General features: G+C 44.4%; 1 protein-coding gene and 1 long non-coding RNA gene across 4 annotated transcripts in view; one reads left to right on the top strand and one right to left on the bottom strand.

Annotated features, from left to right (window-relative positions):
- The window catches only part of DSTYK (dual serine/threonine and tyrosine protein kinase), a 50,287-nt gene that overhangs the window by 7,536 nt on the left and 24,873 nt on the right, over positions 1–17,878 (bottom strand). For both annotated transcript variants that reach the window (XM_077887098.1, XM_077887099.1), the window contains exons 3-10: positions 11,342–12,011; positions 6,823–7,055; positions 6,337–6,420; positions 5,540–5,716; positions 4,612–4,741; positions 3,735–3,891; positions 3,184–3,316; positions 1,076–1,189 (exon numbers count right to left, since the gene is read on the bottom strand). In XM_077887098.1, the coding sequence (XP_077743224.1) occupies positions 1,076–1,189; positions 3,184–3,316; positions 3,735–3,891; positions 4,612–4,741; positions 5,540–5,716; positions 6,337–6,420; positions 6,823–7,055; positions 11,342–12,011 (1,698 nt within the window). The remainder of the gene's footprint in view (positions 1–1,075; positions 1,190–3,183; positions 3,317–3,734; positions 3,892–4,611; positions 4,742–5,539; positions 5,717–6,336; positions 6,421–6,822; positions 7,056–11,341; positions 12,012–17,878) is intronic.
- Positions 1–17,878, top strand: part of LOC144307362 (uncharacterized) — a 56,514-nt gene that overhangs the window by 27,069 nt on the left and 11,567 nt on the right. Inside the window, exon 5 of one of the 2 annotated variants that reach the window (XR_013374253.1) lies at positions 6–11,820. The exons of the other annotated variant lie outside the window; for it this stretch is intronic. This is a non-coding gene — a long non-coding RNA (uncharacterized LOC144307362). Of the gene's footprint in view, positions 1–5; positions 11,821–17,878 lie in introns of those variants that run through there. 2 annotated transcript variants of the gene reach the window in all.

The following is a 17,878-nucleotide window of genomic DNA, read 5'->3' as shown; positions in this document are numbered from 1 at the left end:
TCCAGAACCCAGGGGCAGAAAGTTGCTAAGGAAAAAACTGAGGACCTCCAGTCAGCTGAAGGAAGCTGCCTGAATTTCCTGCAGTCTCCTTTCCTAAAGGACCAAGAGAATAAATTTGTGCCTCATTTGACGACTGATAAGCCTCTCAGGTTTCAGCCTATGATTTTAGGACCATCTTCCCCTTCCCCCACACCGTTGTCAGGGAATTGCTGCCAGAGACACCTCGATGATAATCCAATACAGTTCCAAGAGGAGTACATCGGAAGGTTCTTCAGAATTGAGATACCAGGGCTGGTAGGTTCATGACTACTTTCCCCTTTATTGTGCACTTACCCATCACAGCCCTCATCCAGCACCTCTGATCAAACCCTAAACAACAACCTGACCTGGAATCCCCAAAAATATCAACGTCACAAAAGCAAAGAAAGGGTGGAAGGACTATTCTAAAGGACAGGTAAACATGACAACAAAGTACACTCTCTGATCCCTGGAGTGAACCCTGGATCGAAAAAGCAAACACATGAGCTGTGTCTGGGTAACCTGAAAATGTTAATATAAACTGTATATTAATTAATAGCATCATTATCAATGTTATATTTCTTTGGTGCGATAATAGTATTTAATTACCCAGAAAAATGCCGTTTTTAGGAAATACAAGCTCAAGTATTTAATGTGCTAACTGTAACTTACTTTCTATAGTTGAGTAAAAGAATGTGTGTGTATGTAAGATAGAGATAGATAGAGAGAGAGAGAGAGAGGGACAAACCCAGGAGAAAGAGAACGTGAATCTGGATGAATGATAAGTATATGGGTCCATTGGACTACTCTGTTCCATAAGTTTACATTTTCCCAACACTGTTGGGAAAAAAACCTTTAAGCAACATAAGCTCAGTCTATGACATGGCTGGATACTCCCCAAGCTTTACATCCAAGACGCCATCAATCCACTCCACTATCAACTCTGCTGCGTTCCTGGCAGGTACTTCCTGTGATCCAGCTCACATTTGGCAGACCCTGCAAAGGCCACTTAACCCACAGGGGCAGGGTGTTATCTCAGGGAAACAGCTCTACTTACCAGGACATTTTTTAGCTTGATATCACGGTGGACAAGTCCCTGGCTGTGCAGGAAGCGGATCCCCTCCACCACATCTAGAGCTATCTGCAGACGGGTCTCCAGCGTCAGCCCAGCCTTAGGGAGAAAAAAGGGCTCACTCATCACTAACAGGACAACTCCTCCGTCCAACGTGCTTAAAGCAGCTAAGAGTTCCTTCTGCAGGGCACCGAGGGACAGTCTGCACTAGGGCACTCAGAGGACAAAGACAGAGAAGCAGAGGGAAGAAGGGAAGAGGACAGCAGTTAGGAGAAGGAAGCAGAGGTAAAGTGAGGAAGGACAAGCTGTGAGGCCAGATAACGCCTCTTCAGTGTTGCACTCAGGACAGCCGATGACACCCAAACATGACTAGAAGAGCTGCAGTCCAACAACTGAAGGCATGAGCTCATTTCCAATCCTGGAATAAACCCTGGAACTACCCTTGAGGCTCAAAGTAGTTCTAGGTCTTGGGTTGTCTGGCTGGATCAGTCAGTAAAGCATGTGACTCTTGATCTCAGGGTTGTGAGTTTGAGCCCCATGTTGGGTGTAGAGATTACTTAAAAAAATTTTTTTTTAATTAAAAAAAAAAAGGATTCTAGGTCTTGAGCAGATTGACTTCCGCTGCTTTTTAAGCCTGGTTAGCCAAGGTGTGGTTTTACAGATTCAAATATCAAAGTCACTCATCTTACTTTCACCATGCCTCCAACTTAGGTCCTCTTGAATTCCAGAGAAAACTACTTCACTCATCCAAAGCTTAGCCCACTCATGGGAAAACATCAGAAGGTGCTGAGCTTAACTCTTCTGAGATGAAGAGCTACTGGGAGAGTAATTTCCTCCAACCTATTAATTTCTCATGGTTCTTGCAATCATTTCTAGGGTTCCTGCCTTTTTTTTTTTAAATAAAGATTTTATTTATTTATTCATAAGAGACACAGGCAGAGGGAGAAGCAGGCTCCCATGCAGGGAACCCGACGTGGGACTCGATCCTGGCTCTCCAGGATCACACCTCGGGCTGCAGGCAGCGCTAAACCACTGCGCCACTGGGGCTGCCCGGGTTCCTGTCTTATATCAGGAAGCTTCCATGTAAACTGGTACAAGACACATCAGTGAGAAGGGGCCTACCCAGATACTCTGGGGTTAGTTTCCCCAGCCCCAATCAGCTGCAGTGGAGGGACCAGACAAAGGAACATCTCCATGTCCCTAGTGGTGGCTGCTATGGGTAAGGGAAACTCAACATCCTACTGAGGGTACTTCACTCAAAATCTTTCATGCATTTCAGCATTTCATGGTCTACAACAAAATCTGAATATGGAAATTCTTCATTTTGGTGTTCTGGAATTTGTTCTCAACATTTCCCTGCACATCATGCCCCCCTATTCCCAGACAGCTGCTCCAACAGGACTAGTATTCTTCAAATGCACTGGGCATTATGCTATTCCTTCCCCCCCTGCTATGGTCTCTTCCTTCTACTTGCCCAAATTTTACCCATCAAGGTGGATTTATCAAACTCAAATACCAAATCTTCACAAAATAGTCACTGACTGCATGTCTCTTAAAAGTTTCTGGTGAATACATTTTCTTTAAAGTAAGCTCTATGCACAACGTGGGGCCTGAACTCATGACCCCGAGATCAAGGGTTGCATGCTCTACAAACCAAGCCAGCCAGGGACCTCTGGCAATCACACTTTTTGATATCCCCTTACAGTGCTTTACACAGGGTCTTATACAAAGTAGTCACTAATAAATATTTATCGACTAAACAAAAACTGGCTTTATCCATCAAGAGCAAAAAAAGAAAGAATAGCAAAGTTACAGAACGCATTTCTGCTCTTCTGAGTGTCTAGATTTTTACTACCACCACAAGGATTTGTGTAAGTGGTGAACTGGCAGTATTCTGGATGTAAACTGGAGCTAAAAATAGATTCTGAGAAATTTTTAAGGGTTTTTTGGAAAGTAGAGTAATAAGGCTTGATTTTTTCCAACACGGTCTTGTGAAAGCTAGAAGGTCTGGATAAACAAGAAAGGATGACAGGCCAGTGAGGAGCCTGCGGATCCAGTTGCTGGCTGCGCCTCGGCCCCTTGCCCCACCTCACCTTCAGCCCCGTGTAGAGGTCCCGGTGTAGCCGCTCCATGATGAGCAGCACGGCGATGCTTGAGCCGCCGCCATAGTTGTAGTCTATGACCGAGCCGTGCAGATCCACCAAGCGCTCGTGCTTCGGCAGAGACCTGGTGGCAACCAGAGAGGCCCAGCTGCAACACTCTGGCTCCAGCGTGCACAGCGCGCCACCATGTGGGCGGCAGTTACCTGGAGCACACTTGGCCCAGGCCCAGAGGGAGGGCAAAGAGAATGGCCTCCCCAGCAAGGACCGAGAATTACGGAATCTAGAACTTGACAGGCCTTCTGGGCTAAGGAAGAAGTCCCATGGAAGTTAGAGTCCGAGAAATGAGGAGAGGGGAGAGGACAGCACAGACAAGGCCTGCAGGAGAGCACATTCCTGGGACCAACACAGAAGGATTGTCTACGACATCTTGGGACACAGGAATGGAGACATGAGGTGTGCTAGCTCTCTGTAAAAATTCCTACCAGGCTTCTGGCTTCTTCTCTGGATCTTTTCCCACAGAGATGAAGAACAAGAGAACCTACCTCATGTAGTGAAACTCCAAAGCCAGGTCATTCCAGTGCTTCTCATCTGGGGGGACGACTGACTTGAGGGCACAAGGGAAGTGTCCTCCCCAGTTGTCACACAGGTATACCACACCATACTGGCCCCGGCCCAGCTCCTGCCCTAGTTTCGGTTTACCTATAAAGTATGAAGACAGAGATAAGGCAGGAGGAATGCGAACTTGCTGGGCAACCTCCCTAAGATTCTCAGACACGTGGGGAGCCTGGCTGCCTTGGTCAGTGGAGCACGTGACTCTTTATCTTGGGGTTGTGGGTTCGAGCCCCATGTTGGGTGTAGAGATGACTTAAAAATAAAATCTTGAAGACCGCATTGAAAAATATACATAAAATATCTTGTTTAAAAAAAAAAGATTCTTAGACGTGGACCTAGGAGTAGAAAGTCATATTACGCAAGGGGCAGAAATTCTGATGCTACTGGAAAGGAGTAGGAAGTAACCTAACTGGGACGCCTGGGTGGCTCAGTAGTTGAGCGTCTGCCTTTGGTTCAGGGCATGATCCCAGGGTCCTGGGATTGAGTCCCAATCAGGCTCCCTGTGAGGAGCCTGCTTCTCCCTCTGTCTATGTCTCTGCCTCTCTTTCTGTGTCTCTCATGAATAACTAAAAAAATCTTTAAAAAAATTAACCTAACTGATCTGATTTAAATAAACATCAGTCATGTTGTCTGAACTGTGTAAATAACAGGACCAAATAGACTTTAGGGATTCAAAAACACATCAGGGGATGCTGAGGCAGGTTTGCAAGGAAGCAGCTTTAGCCACTGGGATTCTCCAAGGTGAACATGAGAATGTCAGGAATCTAGAACCTTCTTCCCATTTACTTGGGAAAAACAAGGACTCACGATGTAGCAAGACATCCTGTAAAGAACGGCTTTCCAGAGAAAGGCGAGCCAGGCGTGGGGCGTGATCTTTTCGAACCTTCAACCACAGATCTTCTGTTTTCTCCAACCGACCTGAGTGGCCAGCTTCTAGCTGGGAGGGAAACAAAAAAAAAGTCATGTGATTTATCAAGTCCCCAGTTTGGCTTCCTCACCTATTATATGAGGTAATAACAGCTGCTTCCTAAGGGCAACCGTGAGAGTTACACAAGATGTCCTAACATGGCTCAGAGACTGGTACACAGTTGAGGTCTCAGGAAATAATAGCTGTTTCTCCTGGATGTAGAACCATATCTCCACACCCTCCCCTCTACATATGTACACACATACACCGAGGGGACAAGCAGATGTCACATAGTTGCTAATCAGTATGAAAGTTACAAAGTCATCCCCCTTCCTTTGACTCATTCTTAAAATACTAAGTAACTTAAATAAAATTCCTACCCCTTTATTTTCATTCCACACTCAGTGAAATGGGGACAAATTAACTGAGTTTCCCTCCATGTTCCCTGGAGGTAGAAAATCTCCACATGAAAATTTATTTTTCTTTAAAGATTTTATTTATTTATTGGAGAGAGAGAGAGAGCATGTGCACATAAGCAGCAGGAGCAGCAGGCAGAAGGAGAGGGAAAAGCAGGCTCTCTGTGGAGCAGGGAACCCAATGCAGGGCTGTATCCCAGGACCCTGGGATCATGACCTGAGCTGAAGGCAGATGCTTAATCGACTGAGCCACCCAGGTGCCCTGAAAAATGTACTGATGAAACTTCTTGTAACATAATATTATCATTTAACAGACAGGAAGAAAATATAGTGATGATTTTATAGAAATTATCAAGAGCAGTGGGCAAAATATTCCCCACCGGATAGGTTCTCTCTCTTCCCACATACCCACCTGCCTCAAGGAGGCTGCAAAAGCCTCGTGAGAACTGTTGAGCCGAGTTCGGAACTGGCTGCAGATGCTCTTGGCTAACTTGGAGGCACTAAGGCTCTCGATGGCTTCTTGGGCTACCTTCCTCTTCCACTCCAGCGTGATGGCAGGTGGGCTTACCCACGTGATGCGCTGGATGATCTGCAGGATGAAGTCAGGGAAAACACTCATGGGTGCGAGATAGGAGCCACCAAAAAGAACCAACACCCTTCCTTGAGGGGCTAGCCATGCATTAGGAGTAGGCCATTAAGAAAGAAGCCACGTGAAGGCCAAGACTCATCATTCAGGGCTCAGACCAAGGGAAAGCATCAAAGAACACTAGGCCTAGTCTACATGCTCACAAACCCTCATGACTATGGTCAGTGCCGGGGGCGGGGGGGAGTGCTGATAATTCCCTTTCTGAACTCAGCATGGAATAAGAGTCACATCAAATTCCAGAAAAGAAACCACACAAATGGCCTCTGGCAACAACGCCTGGTTCTGAGAAAACATTTAGGTTGGGGAAAAGAAAGACTATGAAGAAGCTAGTGAAGGAGGGTCTTATGGCTGCATAAAATTTCATTTAAATGCATCACTTTAATCATTAAAGGGGCAGTGTTCCTAATTATTTCAGAACAGGCATAACCAGAACTCTCCTAAGAAGCAAAACCAAGACAAATGGCCACCCTACACCAACCGAATGCCCTACACACCAGTCGTTATTGGAGTGACCAAGGTTCATGTAAGCCAAGTGGGGGCAGAAAATGTCTAATAAGCTCCACCTGTTTGATTTGCTCCCACAGCATCCTTGTAACCGAGGACCCTGAGTGAAATGTAACTTCAACGTGATAGGCGGCATTTAAGATCTGAAAGACAACATACAAAAGAAAATCAGTATGCCCTGGGTAGAGTGGCCGATTAAAAAATCTGATAAAGAATATTTACTTAAAGCACAGAGCCCAGTTTCAAGGTTGCCAAATACATCCTTCCATAAATGTGCAGAGTCAATGCAGGTTGATCATCCATTTTGTCTCTTTGGGCCCCTTTATTCGATCTGCACCATCCTGCATATTGCCTTAACTGCAATTTTGCAGTTCACCAGCACCTGTGACAGACAGTCGTCATGCGATGGAAAAACCAAATAAAATTCAAACTCAGTGGGCAAAAAGGTAGAAGGGAAATTCCTGGCTAAACTGGGGTTGGACGTACATGCGGGTTCTATTTCACGTGCTATCTGTGACATGGTGTCTTAGCCAGTCTTCCAGTACCTGTTTGAGATAATTACTGGTGATGTGAATGGAGACATCCTGGGACTTCTCCAGGCTCTGCAGACAGCGTTCCAGGGTGCCCACGAAGCTCTCGCGCAGGTAATCCACCGAACTGATCAGCTTGTTGGCCACAGCCTGATTGAGCCGAGAGATGATGAGCTCCTGGATCTGCCGGATGCAGCACTTGAGTTCTCTGGTGCCCACTGCCTCTCCGTTCTCAGGGACGATGACATCTACGGGGGCAAAGAAAGAAGCCAGTGGGCTGTGAGGGGAAGGAAGGGCAGGCACTCAGAATAAAGGCCTCTCCCAATCAAAGCCAAGGAGCCACCATGATGATGGCTATAAACACAGAGCTGGCTGACAAATGCTGACCCTCAGCGTGATCGGGGGCCACATGGTCCTCTACTACTCAGGGCATCTAAGAGTACTGAGAAGGAACAGCTGCATCTAGAATGAGCCTATTGATTTTGTCAGCTTTTATGTCACATTTATAGCACAGTAGGAACATTTATTGTGTGCAGACTATTAGAAAGGCACCATAATAATTTCATGTATGTAATCAAATTTAATCCTCACAACATTGTCAGATGGGGGTTACTGGTCGTATTTCATAGGTCAGGAAACAGCCTCAAAGAGAGGACAGAGGGGGCACTGGGAAGGAGATGGTATAGTTAGGAAGTAATACAACTAGCATTTGAACCCAAAGCCATGGACTGCAGAGCCTTGGATCTTTGTAACATTTCACACTATGGAAAAATTCAAGAGTCAGGGATTCAATGCCAATCAATTACTAAATAAAAAGTAAAACTGAAATGTCATTACCACCCTGCTACCTCCAAGAATTAGAAATTCTGCAAGTCAAAGGACAGAACTAAGGGAAGACCAATTACCTGCAAAAACCCCACTTCGAGAAAGGCACTCTCATGTCTACTGTGGGAATTTAAATCAGTGCTGCCTCTTTGTAGGAAATCTCATAATATCTATCAAAAAAATTTTGTTTAATCTAACTAACAAAAATATCTACATACCCTTTGACCTAACTATTCTGCTTCTAAGAATTGTTTTTCTAGAAATATACCTACACAAGTCCCAAAGATATGTATGTAAATGATAATGCAGTAGAGTTTGTAATAACAAAAAAGAAAAAAGAAAGAAAGAGCCTAAATGTACATCAATAGGGGTATAGTTAAATAAAACCAGGTGCATCTATTAGAAGATAAATCCATATGTACATTTTTGGGAAGATTTCTAACCTATGAGTTCAGTGAAAAAGCAAAGGGCAGATGAGCATATGAAGGAAAACTAAGTGGCTGGAGGACAGTATCTTTATACCTCTAAGTGAAGTACTATGTATGTAGATATTACCTTTTAAAAAATGCATTTTCTAGAGTATATATGTAATATAGCTGGCATGCACACATTACCTTTAAGATTTGTATTTATTTATTTGAGAGAGAGAGAGAGAGAGGGAATGTGCACACACATGCATGCAAGCACAGGAACAGGGGGAGGGGCAGAGGGAGAGGGATAACCAGACTCCCTGCCAAGCGGGGAACCTGCCATGGGGCTCTATCCCAGAACCCTGAGATCACGACCTGAACTGAAGTCAGACACTTAACCAATTGAGACACGCAGGAGCCCCCAACATTACCTTTATTTTAAAACAAAAACCAGGGACACCTGTGTGGCTCAGTAGGCTAAGCATCTGCCTTTGGCTCAGGTCATGATCCTGGAGTCCTGGGATGAAGACCCATATTGGGCTCCCTGTTTAACGGGGAGTCTGCTTCTCCCTCTGCTCCTCACCTGACTCCTGCTCTCTCTCTCTCTCTTTCTCCCCCTCAAATAAATACAATCTTTTAAAAAATAGTAAAACAAAAACCAGTACCAGAAATCTGGCTTCTTAGGCTATGTGGTAGCTCTCTTCTAAATCTACTTATCATTGCCTCAAGGATCCCCAGAGAGAACTTAGAACAAGGTGAAGAAGCAGACATGGAAGTCCTAATACACAGCTAAGTAGGAAAGTGACTTCGCAAATCCACCATGTAGTTAACCGGGCCAGACGTTTGATCTATTTGTTCTCAGCTCCCCCCACATCTGTGAAACTAACTACTGCATCCCAGGCCCCAGACATGGTACACCTGGTACATAATAAACTACCAAATATTTCACAGTCTGTCCAACCTACCTGCTGGCCCACCCTTTATCACATGCACTGTGATGCCGGCGCTGGTGCTCCAGCATCTTAAGTTGGTCAGAAGGCTTCTTAGATCTTCACTGCAAGTCTTCCCCACAGTGGGAATTCACCAAAGAGTTCTCTCCGCTCATCTTTTGAAAGACCTCTAAGAAATAAGGCATCCTGTGCCTGCTCAAGTGGACTCTGCTTCCTCTGTGACGCTGCCATACACCATCATTCACATGCTCATTCACACTCCAAAGAGGTGGTGTACAGAAACTCTCTGTTACCTGTTCTGAGAAGATGATAAACCAGATCCTGTTCTCCTACATCTCCGGGATTTTATTTTATTTTTTTAAGATTTTATTTATTTATTTATTTATTTATTTATTTATTTATTTATTTATTTATGATAGAGAGAGAGAGAGAGGCAGAGACACAGGCAGAGGGAGAAGCAGGCTCCATGTTGGGAGCCCAACTTGGAACTCAATCCCGGGACTCCAGGATGGCGCACTGGGCCAAAGGCAGGCGCTAAACCGCTGAGCCACCCAGGGATCCTGATCTCCAGAATTTTAGATGCCAGTCAGAAGAACATAAAAAATTGTAATAAAAGAAAATGAAATACGCCAAGAAATTTCAGGTATGCATGAAATGTGGTGGGAGTTCAGACGGATGCGATCACTATTAGCTAAGAAAACTAAAGACACCTTCAGGAAAAATGCTATTTAGAAGAGGCCGTGAAGGGTAGGAGAATTTAGAAATTCACAAATAAAAGACCTTTTGGGTTTAGAGCAGGACAGGAGCAAGCAGCTGGAGGACAGCAAGCAGTCCAGAGCTACTGAAATCGGAATTTGCGGAAGGTGCCCAGGGGGAAACAGGACTGGGAAAGCTGAGCAGGGCTAGGCTTTGGAAGATCTGTAACACTAGGCTAAGAAGTCCTAACTTCGTCTACAGGAACAGGGAGCCAATGCAGAGGAGGTGGAGAAAGGAGAGAAAGATGTCTGGGAGAGCAATACGTAATAGCAGTTCAGGCTGACCAAAGAGGAGAGGGGACCAGAATAGCAAAGGCAGATATGAAATATGAAAGACAGTGCATCGGGACTCGGCTGCTGACAGGATGTGGGCACAAGGGACAGCTAAGAGTCGGAGACCACACCGAAGTGCTGAAACTGGTTACCAGGAGGATGGTAGTGGCAGTGCCTGGGAACACAGTCAGAGGCAATAAAGCACGGAAATTCAGAGTCTGGGCTCAGGATCAGACCGTTAGTTTCAAACTCTCCTTTACTTTTCAGTAGCTGTGACCTTGAGCAAATTACTTAACCTGCCTAAGCCTCAGTTCTCTCATCAAGAAGACGGCAATATGCAGAATCCACATAGGGGACTGAAGAAAAAACTGATGCTAGATCCCATGTGAGAAATTGTGACTAATCGGTCTGGAGTGCTTTGGGGGGTGATGCAAATATCTCAATTTTCAAAGCCTCCCAGGAGATTTGGATGTACAGCCATGAGTGAGAACCTCAAGGGTAACTTGCAAACCACATCACTTTAATTAATAGGTGGTAGGGCTAATGTTCCTGCAGGGAGGTTTATAGAGCAATCAGTATACAAAGTCAGCCGCATCTAAACTTCAGCCCTAAAAGACCCGACTAATCATTTTGGCCCAGTTTTGTTAATAGCCATTCATAAGGGGTGCCTGGATGGCTCAGTCAGTTGGGCACCTGCCTTCATCTCAGGTCATGATCCCATGGTCCTGGGATCGAACCTTGTGTCGGGCTCCCTGCTCTGTGGGGAGCCTGCTTCTCCCTCTGCCTTTGCCTACCACTCTGCCTGCTTGTGCTCTCTCTCTAATCAAATGAATAAGATCTTAAAAACAAAAACAAAAAAACAGCCATTCATGAAGAATGGGACTGAAAAGATGACTTTGGGAAATACTCCTAAGCTGGGTTTCAGGAGCAGCCTAGAAAGAAGAACCATCACACACACACAAAAAGAACCAATAAGGAAGCATGGGCCATGCCAAGGTTAAAGCCAAGGTTAAAGCATGACTTAGTAACATTTTCCAGCTCCATCAAGTTCAAGGGGATACAGATACAAACTAGAGATTAAAGACCGCTATTAGGATGAACTTATCAGAAGTTGGACTACCAACCCCGGGAAGGAACAACAGTGGAATCTTCCAGGAAGGCCTCTGGCTAAGTGATTTAAGGTGGGCTCCTACTAATGACAGTTAGGTTTATGAGATTCTCCTGAGTTTCCTTCAGAATTAATGAGACTCGATTTCCAGCTAGAAAAGGGTTAAAGAATCCTGTGGTCCGAGCAGCCCACATCAAGCTCTCTGGGACCTACCTTTAAATTCCATGTTGGCAGCATCATCCAGAAGTTCCTCCTTCATGGTGTTAAGCGTCTCAACAATCATGTCCTTCATTTCCTCCTGCTTTCGGTTGGCAATATTCATCAATGATTCATACAATTCATTTTCCTTTTTTCGAGTATACTCCAGACGTTTGGGAGTGATCTGCAGGTCCCGCTGCATGTCAAAGGCCTGGTTAATAAAGATGTCGAGGCAGTGGCAGTGCACCCGGTTCAGGGCCTTGGCTGCGTCCACCAGGTGAGTCTGTAGCACCTGGTGAGAAAATGTGCTCAAGTGTCTCAGTTTCTCACTCTGCTCCACCAACATGCTCTGAGCTTTAGTGTCTTGGCCAGGGACCCCACAGTTGCAGTGACTGCTGCTCAGATAGCCCAGGTCCATCAGCTGGTGATGGAGGGGTGATCTTTCATTCTCTGTTCTTCTGGTAGATGAGGCAATGATCTCCGAGCCCAGCTTCGGCACTTTGAAAAAGAATATGGGAAAGGAGAAATACTTTCGGATTTCCTGAAGTTCTTGCTCATCTCTCTCAGACAGTTCGTCTTTGTGGAGTGCATAGGTTATCACAGGCAAGAAATCATTCACCAAGTCACCCAGAACATCCACTGCAGGCCGGAGGCCTTGGCACGGTGCTACCACAATGTCCACATCCTGGAAGGGGAAGGGAGGTTCATATCAGCACTTCCAGGTCAGAACCAATCCAGGGCCTCCCCAAAGTCCCACACTGAGACCAAAATCCAGATCTGTGACTAGGCAGTGGGGCTTCGGTTTGCCCCAATCACTTGTTGCCTCCTTCCTGGGTTCCCAACACTCCCTGCTGCAGCCTAAGAGGCAGACACTCATCTAGAGAGAGTGAGAAAAAAGTCCGTAGAAAGGATGGCAGTCTCTTTAGTCATTTCAGATAAAAAGACTTGAGTCCCTGGCTTCCTTTGTGTTTGGGAACGCACTGATGCCCTCAGATGAAGGGGTAAGACAAACAATGGAATGAGAAAGAATGGATGTGGGAATGATCAGATCGGGATTGAGGCTGCCTGGAACATTCCTCCCATTCTCATCTTTGCTCATACTCCCAGCCACATTTCTAAGGTGGCTAATTCCCAAGCAATCTTCCAATCTCCCTGTGTACGCTTGTCACACCCTTAGTCTTTCCTAGTACACAATCCCAAGCACTTGTTCAACACATTTAGGGATGCCTGGGTGGCTCAGCGGTTGAGCATCCGCCTTCAGCTCAGGGCATGATCCTGGAGTCCCTGGATTGAATCCCACGTCGGGCTCCCTGCATGGAGCCTGTCTCTCTCTTTCTCTCTCTCTCTCTCTCGGTCTCTCATGAATAAATAAATAAAAACTTTTTTAAAAATGTTCAACACATTTATAAAATTATTTAAAACCCATTTTTCAGGGCGCCTAGGCAGCTCAGTTAACCAGACACTGGTTAAGTGTCTGCCTTTGGCTCAGGTCATGATCCCAGGGTCCTGGGACGGAGTCCCAGGTTGGGTTCCCTGCTTGGCGGGGAGCCTGCTTCTCCCTCTCCCTCTGCCTGCTTGTGCTGTCTCTCTTTCCCTCTCATTCTCTGTCAAATAAATAAAATCTTTAATAAATGAACAAACAATAAATAAAAAGTCATTTTTCCCCCAATACCCTGTCAATGCTTTTGAGGGCAGGGACCATGTCTACCTTATTAACTGTGGTAAACTCCAGTGCTTAACACACAGTCCTCAATATTGTTGAATCAATCAAGCAACAAACTAAGCCAGGTTTGCCAAACATTATTACTGTCCTATTCTAAAGGTTTGAAGGTATCCCAAAGTCTTAGCCACCTAAGTCTTGGTAATATAATACCTTTATTTTCATGATCACTTGGTATGACAGAGACTAAGGATTGCCCATCCAATACTTAGCCTCTGCATTATCGGGAAGGCAATGGCCTTTACAGACAAGGCTGAAAATAAGTGGGTGGGCTTTCAGGAAAGCCTTTTCTCTTTTCTTTCTTTTTCTTTTTTTTAAGATTGTATTTATTTATTTGACAGACAGAGAGAGCATGCACAAGCTGGGGGTAGTGGGTAGAGCCAGAGGGAGAGGGAGAAGAAAGAAGGCTCCTGGCCGAGCAAGGAGCCTGACTGCAGGGCTTGATCAGTGGACCCCCAGAGCTACTTCACTATCCTAGCTTCAGACTTCTTTCATGTGCGGGGGGGTGTGGGGCTGGGGGGGTGGAATTAACTTCTATCTTGTTTAAGCAAGCCCACTTTTCTGATCGTCTGTTACATATGACCGAACCCAATCATGACTGTTATAGCCAAGATCCTAAAGTGAGTTTCAAGTATGATTTTTGGTTTAGAAACAAACCTCTACAGGTCATTTTATAGCCAATAGTTTTTACTTTGTGTTCTTCTTCTTTCCTGAGGATCTTGAGGCACTTAAAGAGCATATGGTTCTATCCACTGCATAGGTTGCTCATCTATATCTATGTCTACTCTGCCTGGTATTCCAGACCTAAAGGTCAACTTGGAAACTCATGCCTGTATCACCATTGCATGCACACCAAGTGGGATGTCTTTAGGGATCTACAAACTCAAAATCAATCCTCCACAGAATTCAAGCACATTCTACAGAGCTATAAAAGAATTTAACACAAACTGTCAAAATTGTGTCCTTAACATTTATCAGATGTTGAAAATGTACTTATTTAAAATGTAAAACATATGCAATTATTTCTTCTTTCAGACTCATATTCTCTTTTCATTCTTTATTTAGTATTTTTGATGAAAAAAATTTTTATTTTATTTTATTTTATTTTTTTAAAGATTTATTTATTTATTTTTTTATTTATGATAGACATAGACAGAGAGAGAGAAAGGCAGAGACACAGGAGGAGGGAGAAGCAGGCTCCATGCCGGGAGCCCGACGCGGGACTCGATCCCGGGACTCCAGGATCGCGCCCCGGGCCAAAGGCAGGCACTAAACCACTGAGCCACCCAGGGATCCCCCGAAAAAAAAAAATTTAAATAAAAACCTAGGACCTTTTCCTTTTTGATCTCCTTCCCTAGATAAGTAAGAAAGGCTGGGAAATGTCAGCCTATTGTTTCATGTACCGTGTGTGTGTGTTTGTGTGTGTGAGAGAGAGAGAGAGAGATCTCCCATCCCCAAAAAAGCTTTACAAAGATCTCATCATTTTCCCCAATAAAGAACCAGTAAGTTTAATTCTAAGGTAGATCACTTGTTATTTGGCTGGCCACTCTGAACTTCCCAAAGCTAAAAGTGCTTTTAGCATCTCATCATCTCTAATTTGAGCTAAAGATCCAGCTACTTTCCATCCAAGACTAGGCCAAGAAGAAATCTGCTGTTTCATCTAAGCCTTGAATTGCATGAAATGTTTTCTGGTTGGTAGACTAGTCTGACACTCATCCCACTGTTCAAAACAAACCTCCTTTCACTACCCTGAGTCACACTGCTAGAGTATGAATCACTTCATGAGGCATATTCAAAAAGTGGGTAAGAACTTTTAAGGCTTAGAGTAAAACACACAATTGCCTAAATGCCAATGTTACAATACATATAATAATTTGATAAAGACTAGGAGAGAATCCTAAAAAATGAAACATTACAGTAAGGTAGAGAACTATAGGTGAAAATGTTTTTTAAAATACTTATTTTAGGGATCCCTGGGTGGCGCAGTGGTTTGGCGCCTGCCTTTGGCCCAGGGCGTGATCCTGGAGACCCGGGATCGAATCCCACATCAGGCTCCCGGTGCATGGAACCTGCTTCTCCCTCTGCCTCTCTCTCTCTCTCTCTGTGTGTGTGTGACTATCATAAATAAATAAAAATTAAAAAAAAAATTTAAAATACTTATTTTAAAGTTGCAAACCAGGGCACTTGGATGGCTCAGTTGATTAAGCCTCTGCCTTCAGTTTAGTTCATAATCTCAGGGTCCTGGGATCAAGCCCTGCACTGGGGCTCCCTGTTCAATGTAAGTCTGCTTCTTTCTTTCCCTCTGCCTCCTCCTCACAACTCATGCGCGCAAGCTCTCTCTCTCTCAAATAAAATCTTTAAAAACAAAAATAAATAAGTAAAGTTGCAAACCATTTTTAAAGATATAAACCGGGACGCCTGGGTGGCTCAGTGGTTGAACGTCTGCCTTTGGCTCAGGGCATGATCCCAGGGGTCCAGGGATTGAGTCCCCATCGGCCTCCCAGTGAGGAGCCTGCTTCTCCCTTTGCCTATGTCTCTGCCTCTGTGTGTCTCTCATGAATAAAGAAAAACTTAAAAAATATATATATAAATCAATCTAATTTATTACAGGAATATCAAGAGAAGAAAGCCTAAATAAGCAAACCAAAATAAGAGGTATTTTCTAAATAGAAAATTGTCAGGAATAATTTTTTTTGTTTTGTTTTGTTTTTTGTCAGGAATAATTTTGTTTGCTTGTTTATAACAGATTTTCTTAAAATTCTTTTTTTAATGTTTTATTTATTTATTTATTTGAAATAGAGAGTGAGAGAGAAAAAGCAGGAGCCAGGGGGCAGAAGGAGAAGGAGAAGCAGGCTCCTCACTGATCACAGTCTGAAGTGAGGCTCAATCTCAGGACCTCGGGATCACGACCTGAGCTGAAGACAGACAATCAACTGAACCACCCAGGCACCTCAATTTTCTTAAAATTCTAAAATAAATTTCTAGGTTTTTTTCAAAGAACCATTTTGTGTGCACAAACACCAAAAGCTGTGGGGTCCACTTGCAGAACCAATATCCTCCCTAGGAGACTGCTGACTTTATTTGCTCACAGGTACAAATTCACTTAAGAAAGGAACAGGAAGCGCCTGGGTGGCTCAGCCAGTTAAGCGTCTGCTTTTGGATCAGATTATGATCCTGGGGTCCTGGGATCAAGCCTTGCACTGGGCGCCAGCCTCGCACTGGGCTCCCTGCTCAGTGGGGAGTCTGCTTCTCCCTCTTCCTCTACTGCTCCCCATTTGTGCTCCCTTGCTCCCTCTGTCAAATAAGTAAATTAAAATCTTTAAAATAAATAAATTAACAAAAATGGATTCAGGGCTTTCTAATGGTAGGTACTGTTCGATATACTGGCACCTAGAAAGAACTTGTCCACTCCTAAATGTATCTTGTACTAAACAAAAATGGATAGAAAACAATACCACACTTGTTCTTCTCCATTCCCCAGTGAATTAATGTGTGCAGTTGGTCTCACCGTGCTGATGACCATGAGCACTGGGAGCCAGGCAGAAAGAGCCTCCTGCCTGACATCCTGGCAGCGGTACAAACCAGACTGGAATGTGCTATGTGATTCGGTGACACTTGGGGTGAAGGATGACTCATCCCTGACAGTTATAAACAAAAAGGGAAGCCAGCACTGTCTCCTGGAGACAAGGAGTGAAAAAGTAACAATTAATATAGAGAGGATGAGCCAGGCCTGTTCTGGGCCCTATTATGGCCACCTGAGAGGGAGGCCTGACCTTGGACGGTTTTGTAAAAGGCTATTGGCCATCGTAGCACCTAGAATGGTGCTTGGCACTGTGTAAGCATCCAAAAAATACGTGTGGAATGAATGGATGAATAAATAACACCTTCACTACCTGCTCAAAACCATTTTCAATACTCATATGTAAAACTTCCTATCTTTCAACCCATATCCCACACACTTAGCTACAACTGCTGTTTGCCTCCTCCTCCAAGAATAAAGTGGTGAATAAGCATTTTGCTCCTAACTGACTCAGGGAAAAAGAATCTCAGGGAATAAGAGTATCCCCAGAATTCCCAGTGGGAGTCACAGTGAACTCCTAAAGAGATTTCTCTCATAGAATGCATTCTGCACAAATCTATGGAATCTACAGAGGTTGGTGTGTCAATCATCAATTTTCTCAGAGATTGTTACTCTGCAAACACTAGAACTGCCCTCTTAGGTTTTGTCTTTGATATAAAATGACATTACCTCAAATGCCAAGAAAAATCGCTTGATTGCTGAAGAAGCCTGACCACTTCCTAAAAACACTGGCTCTTATGGCTCATAGCACGTCCCTGAAATTCAGTTCTGGCCAAGGACAAGTATATAAACTGATGGTTAAACATAAGACTGCCAGGAGATCAGGCAGGTCACAAAGGTCTTTACTTCCTCTACAGTTCTGAAGCCTTGGGTTGACAACACACAGAAAAGAAGTACACAACTACATAATATAGCCGTGCCCTTGCTCAGCAACTGACCACGTCGCGCATGGCCTCAATCCCTGTCCTCTAGTCTACCTACCTTTACTGTCCATTCTCCTCCCGTGCCATTCTCATGGGGCAGTTGAGATGTTTTTCCTGTTTGTTTTTACACAGGTTGATTTTTCTTCATTTTTACATGGTTCCCAGAAGGATTACTCTTAAGTACTAATTACATATGAAGGAAAATATGTCTCTGTTCTTGTTACACTGTAGAAAATACTTGGCTGAATACATATCGAATAGCCTCTATGTGATCTACCTTGTGGGTATTCGAACATCCAGTACCCAGAGATACAGATGAAAGCAGGAAT

The sequence above is a fragment of the Canis aureus genome, chromosome 38 (assembly GCF_053574225.1).
Source record: "Canis aureus isolate CA01 chromosome 38, VMU_Caureus_v.1.0, whole genome shotgun sequence".
NCBI lineage: Eukaryota > Metazoa > Chordata > Mammalia > Carnivora > Canidae > Canis > Canis aureus.
The sequence above is the reverse complement of the archived record's forward strand: the minus strand, read 5'-3'. Positions and strand labels throughout refer to the sequence as shown.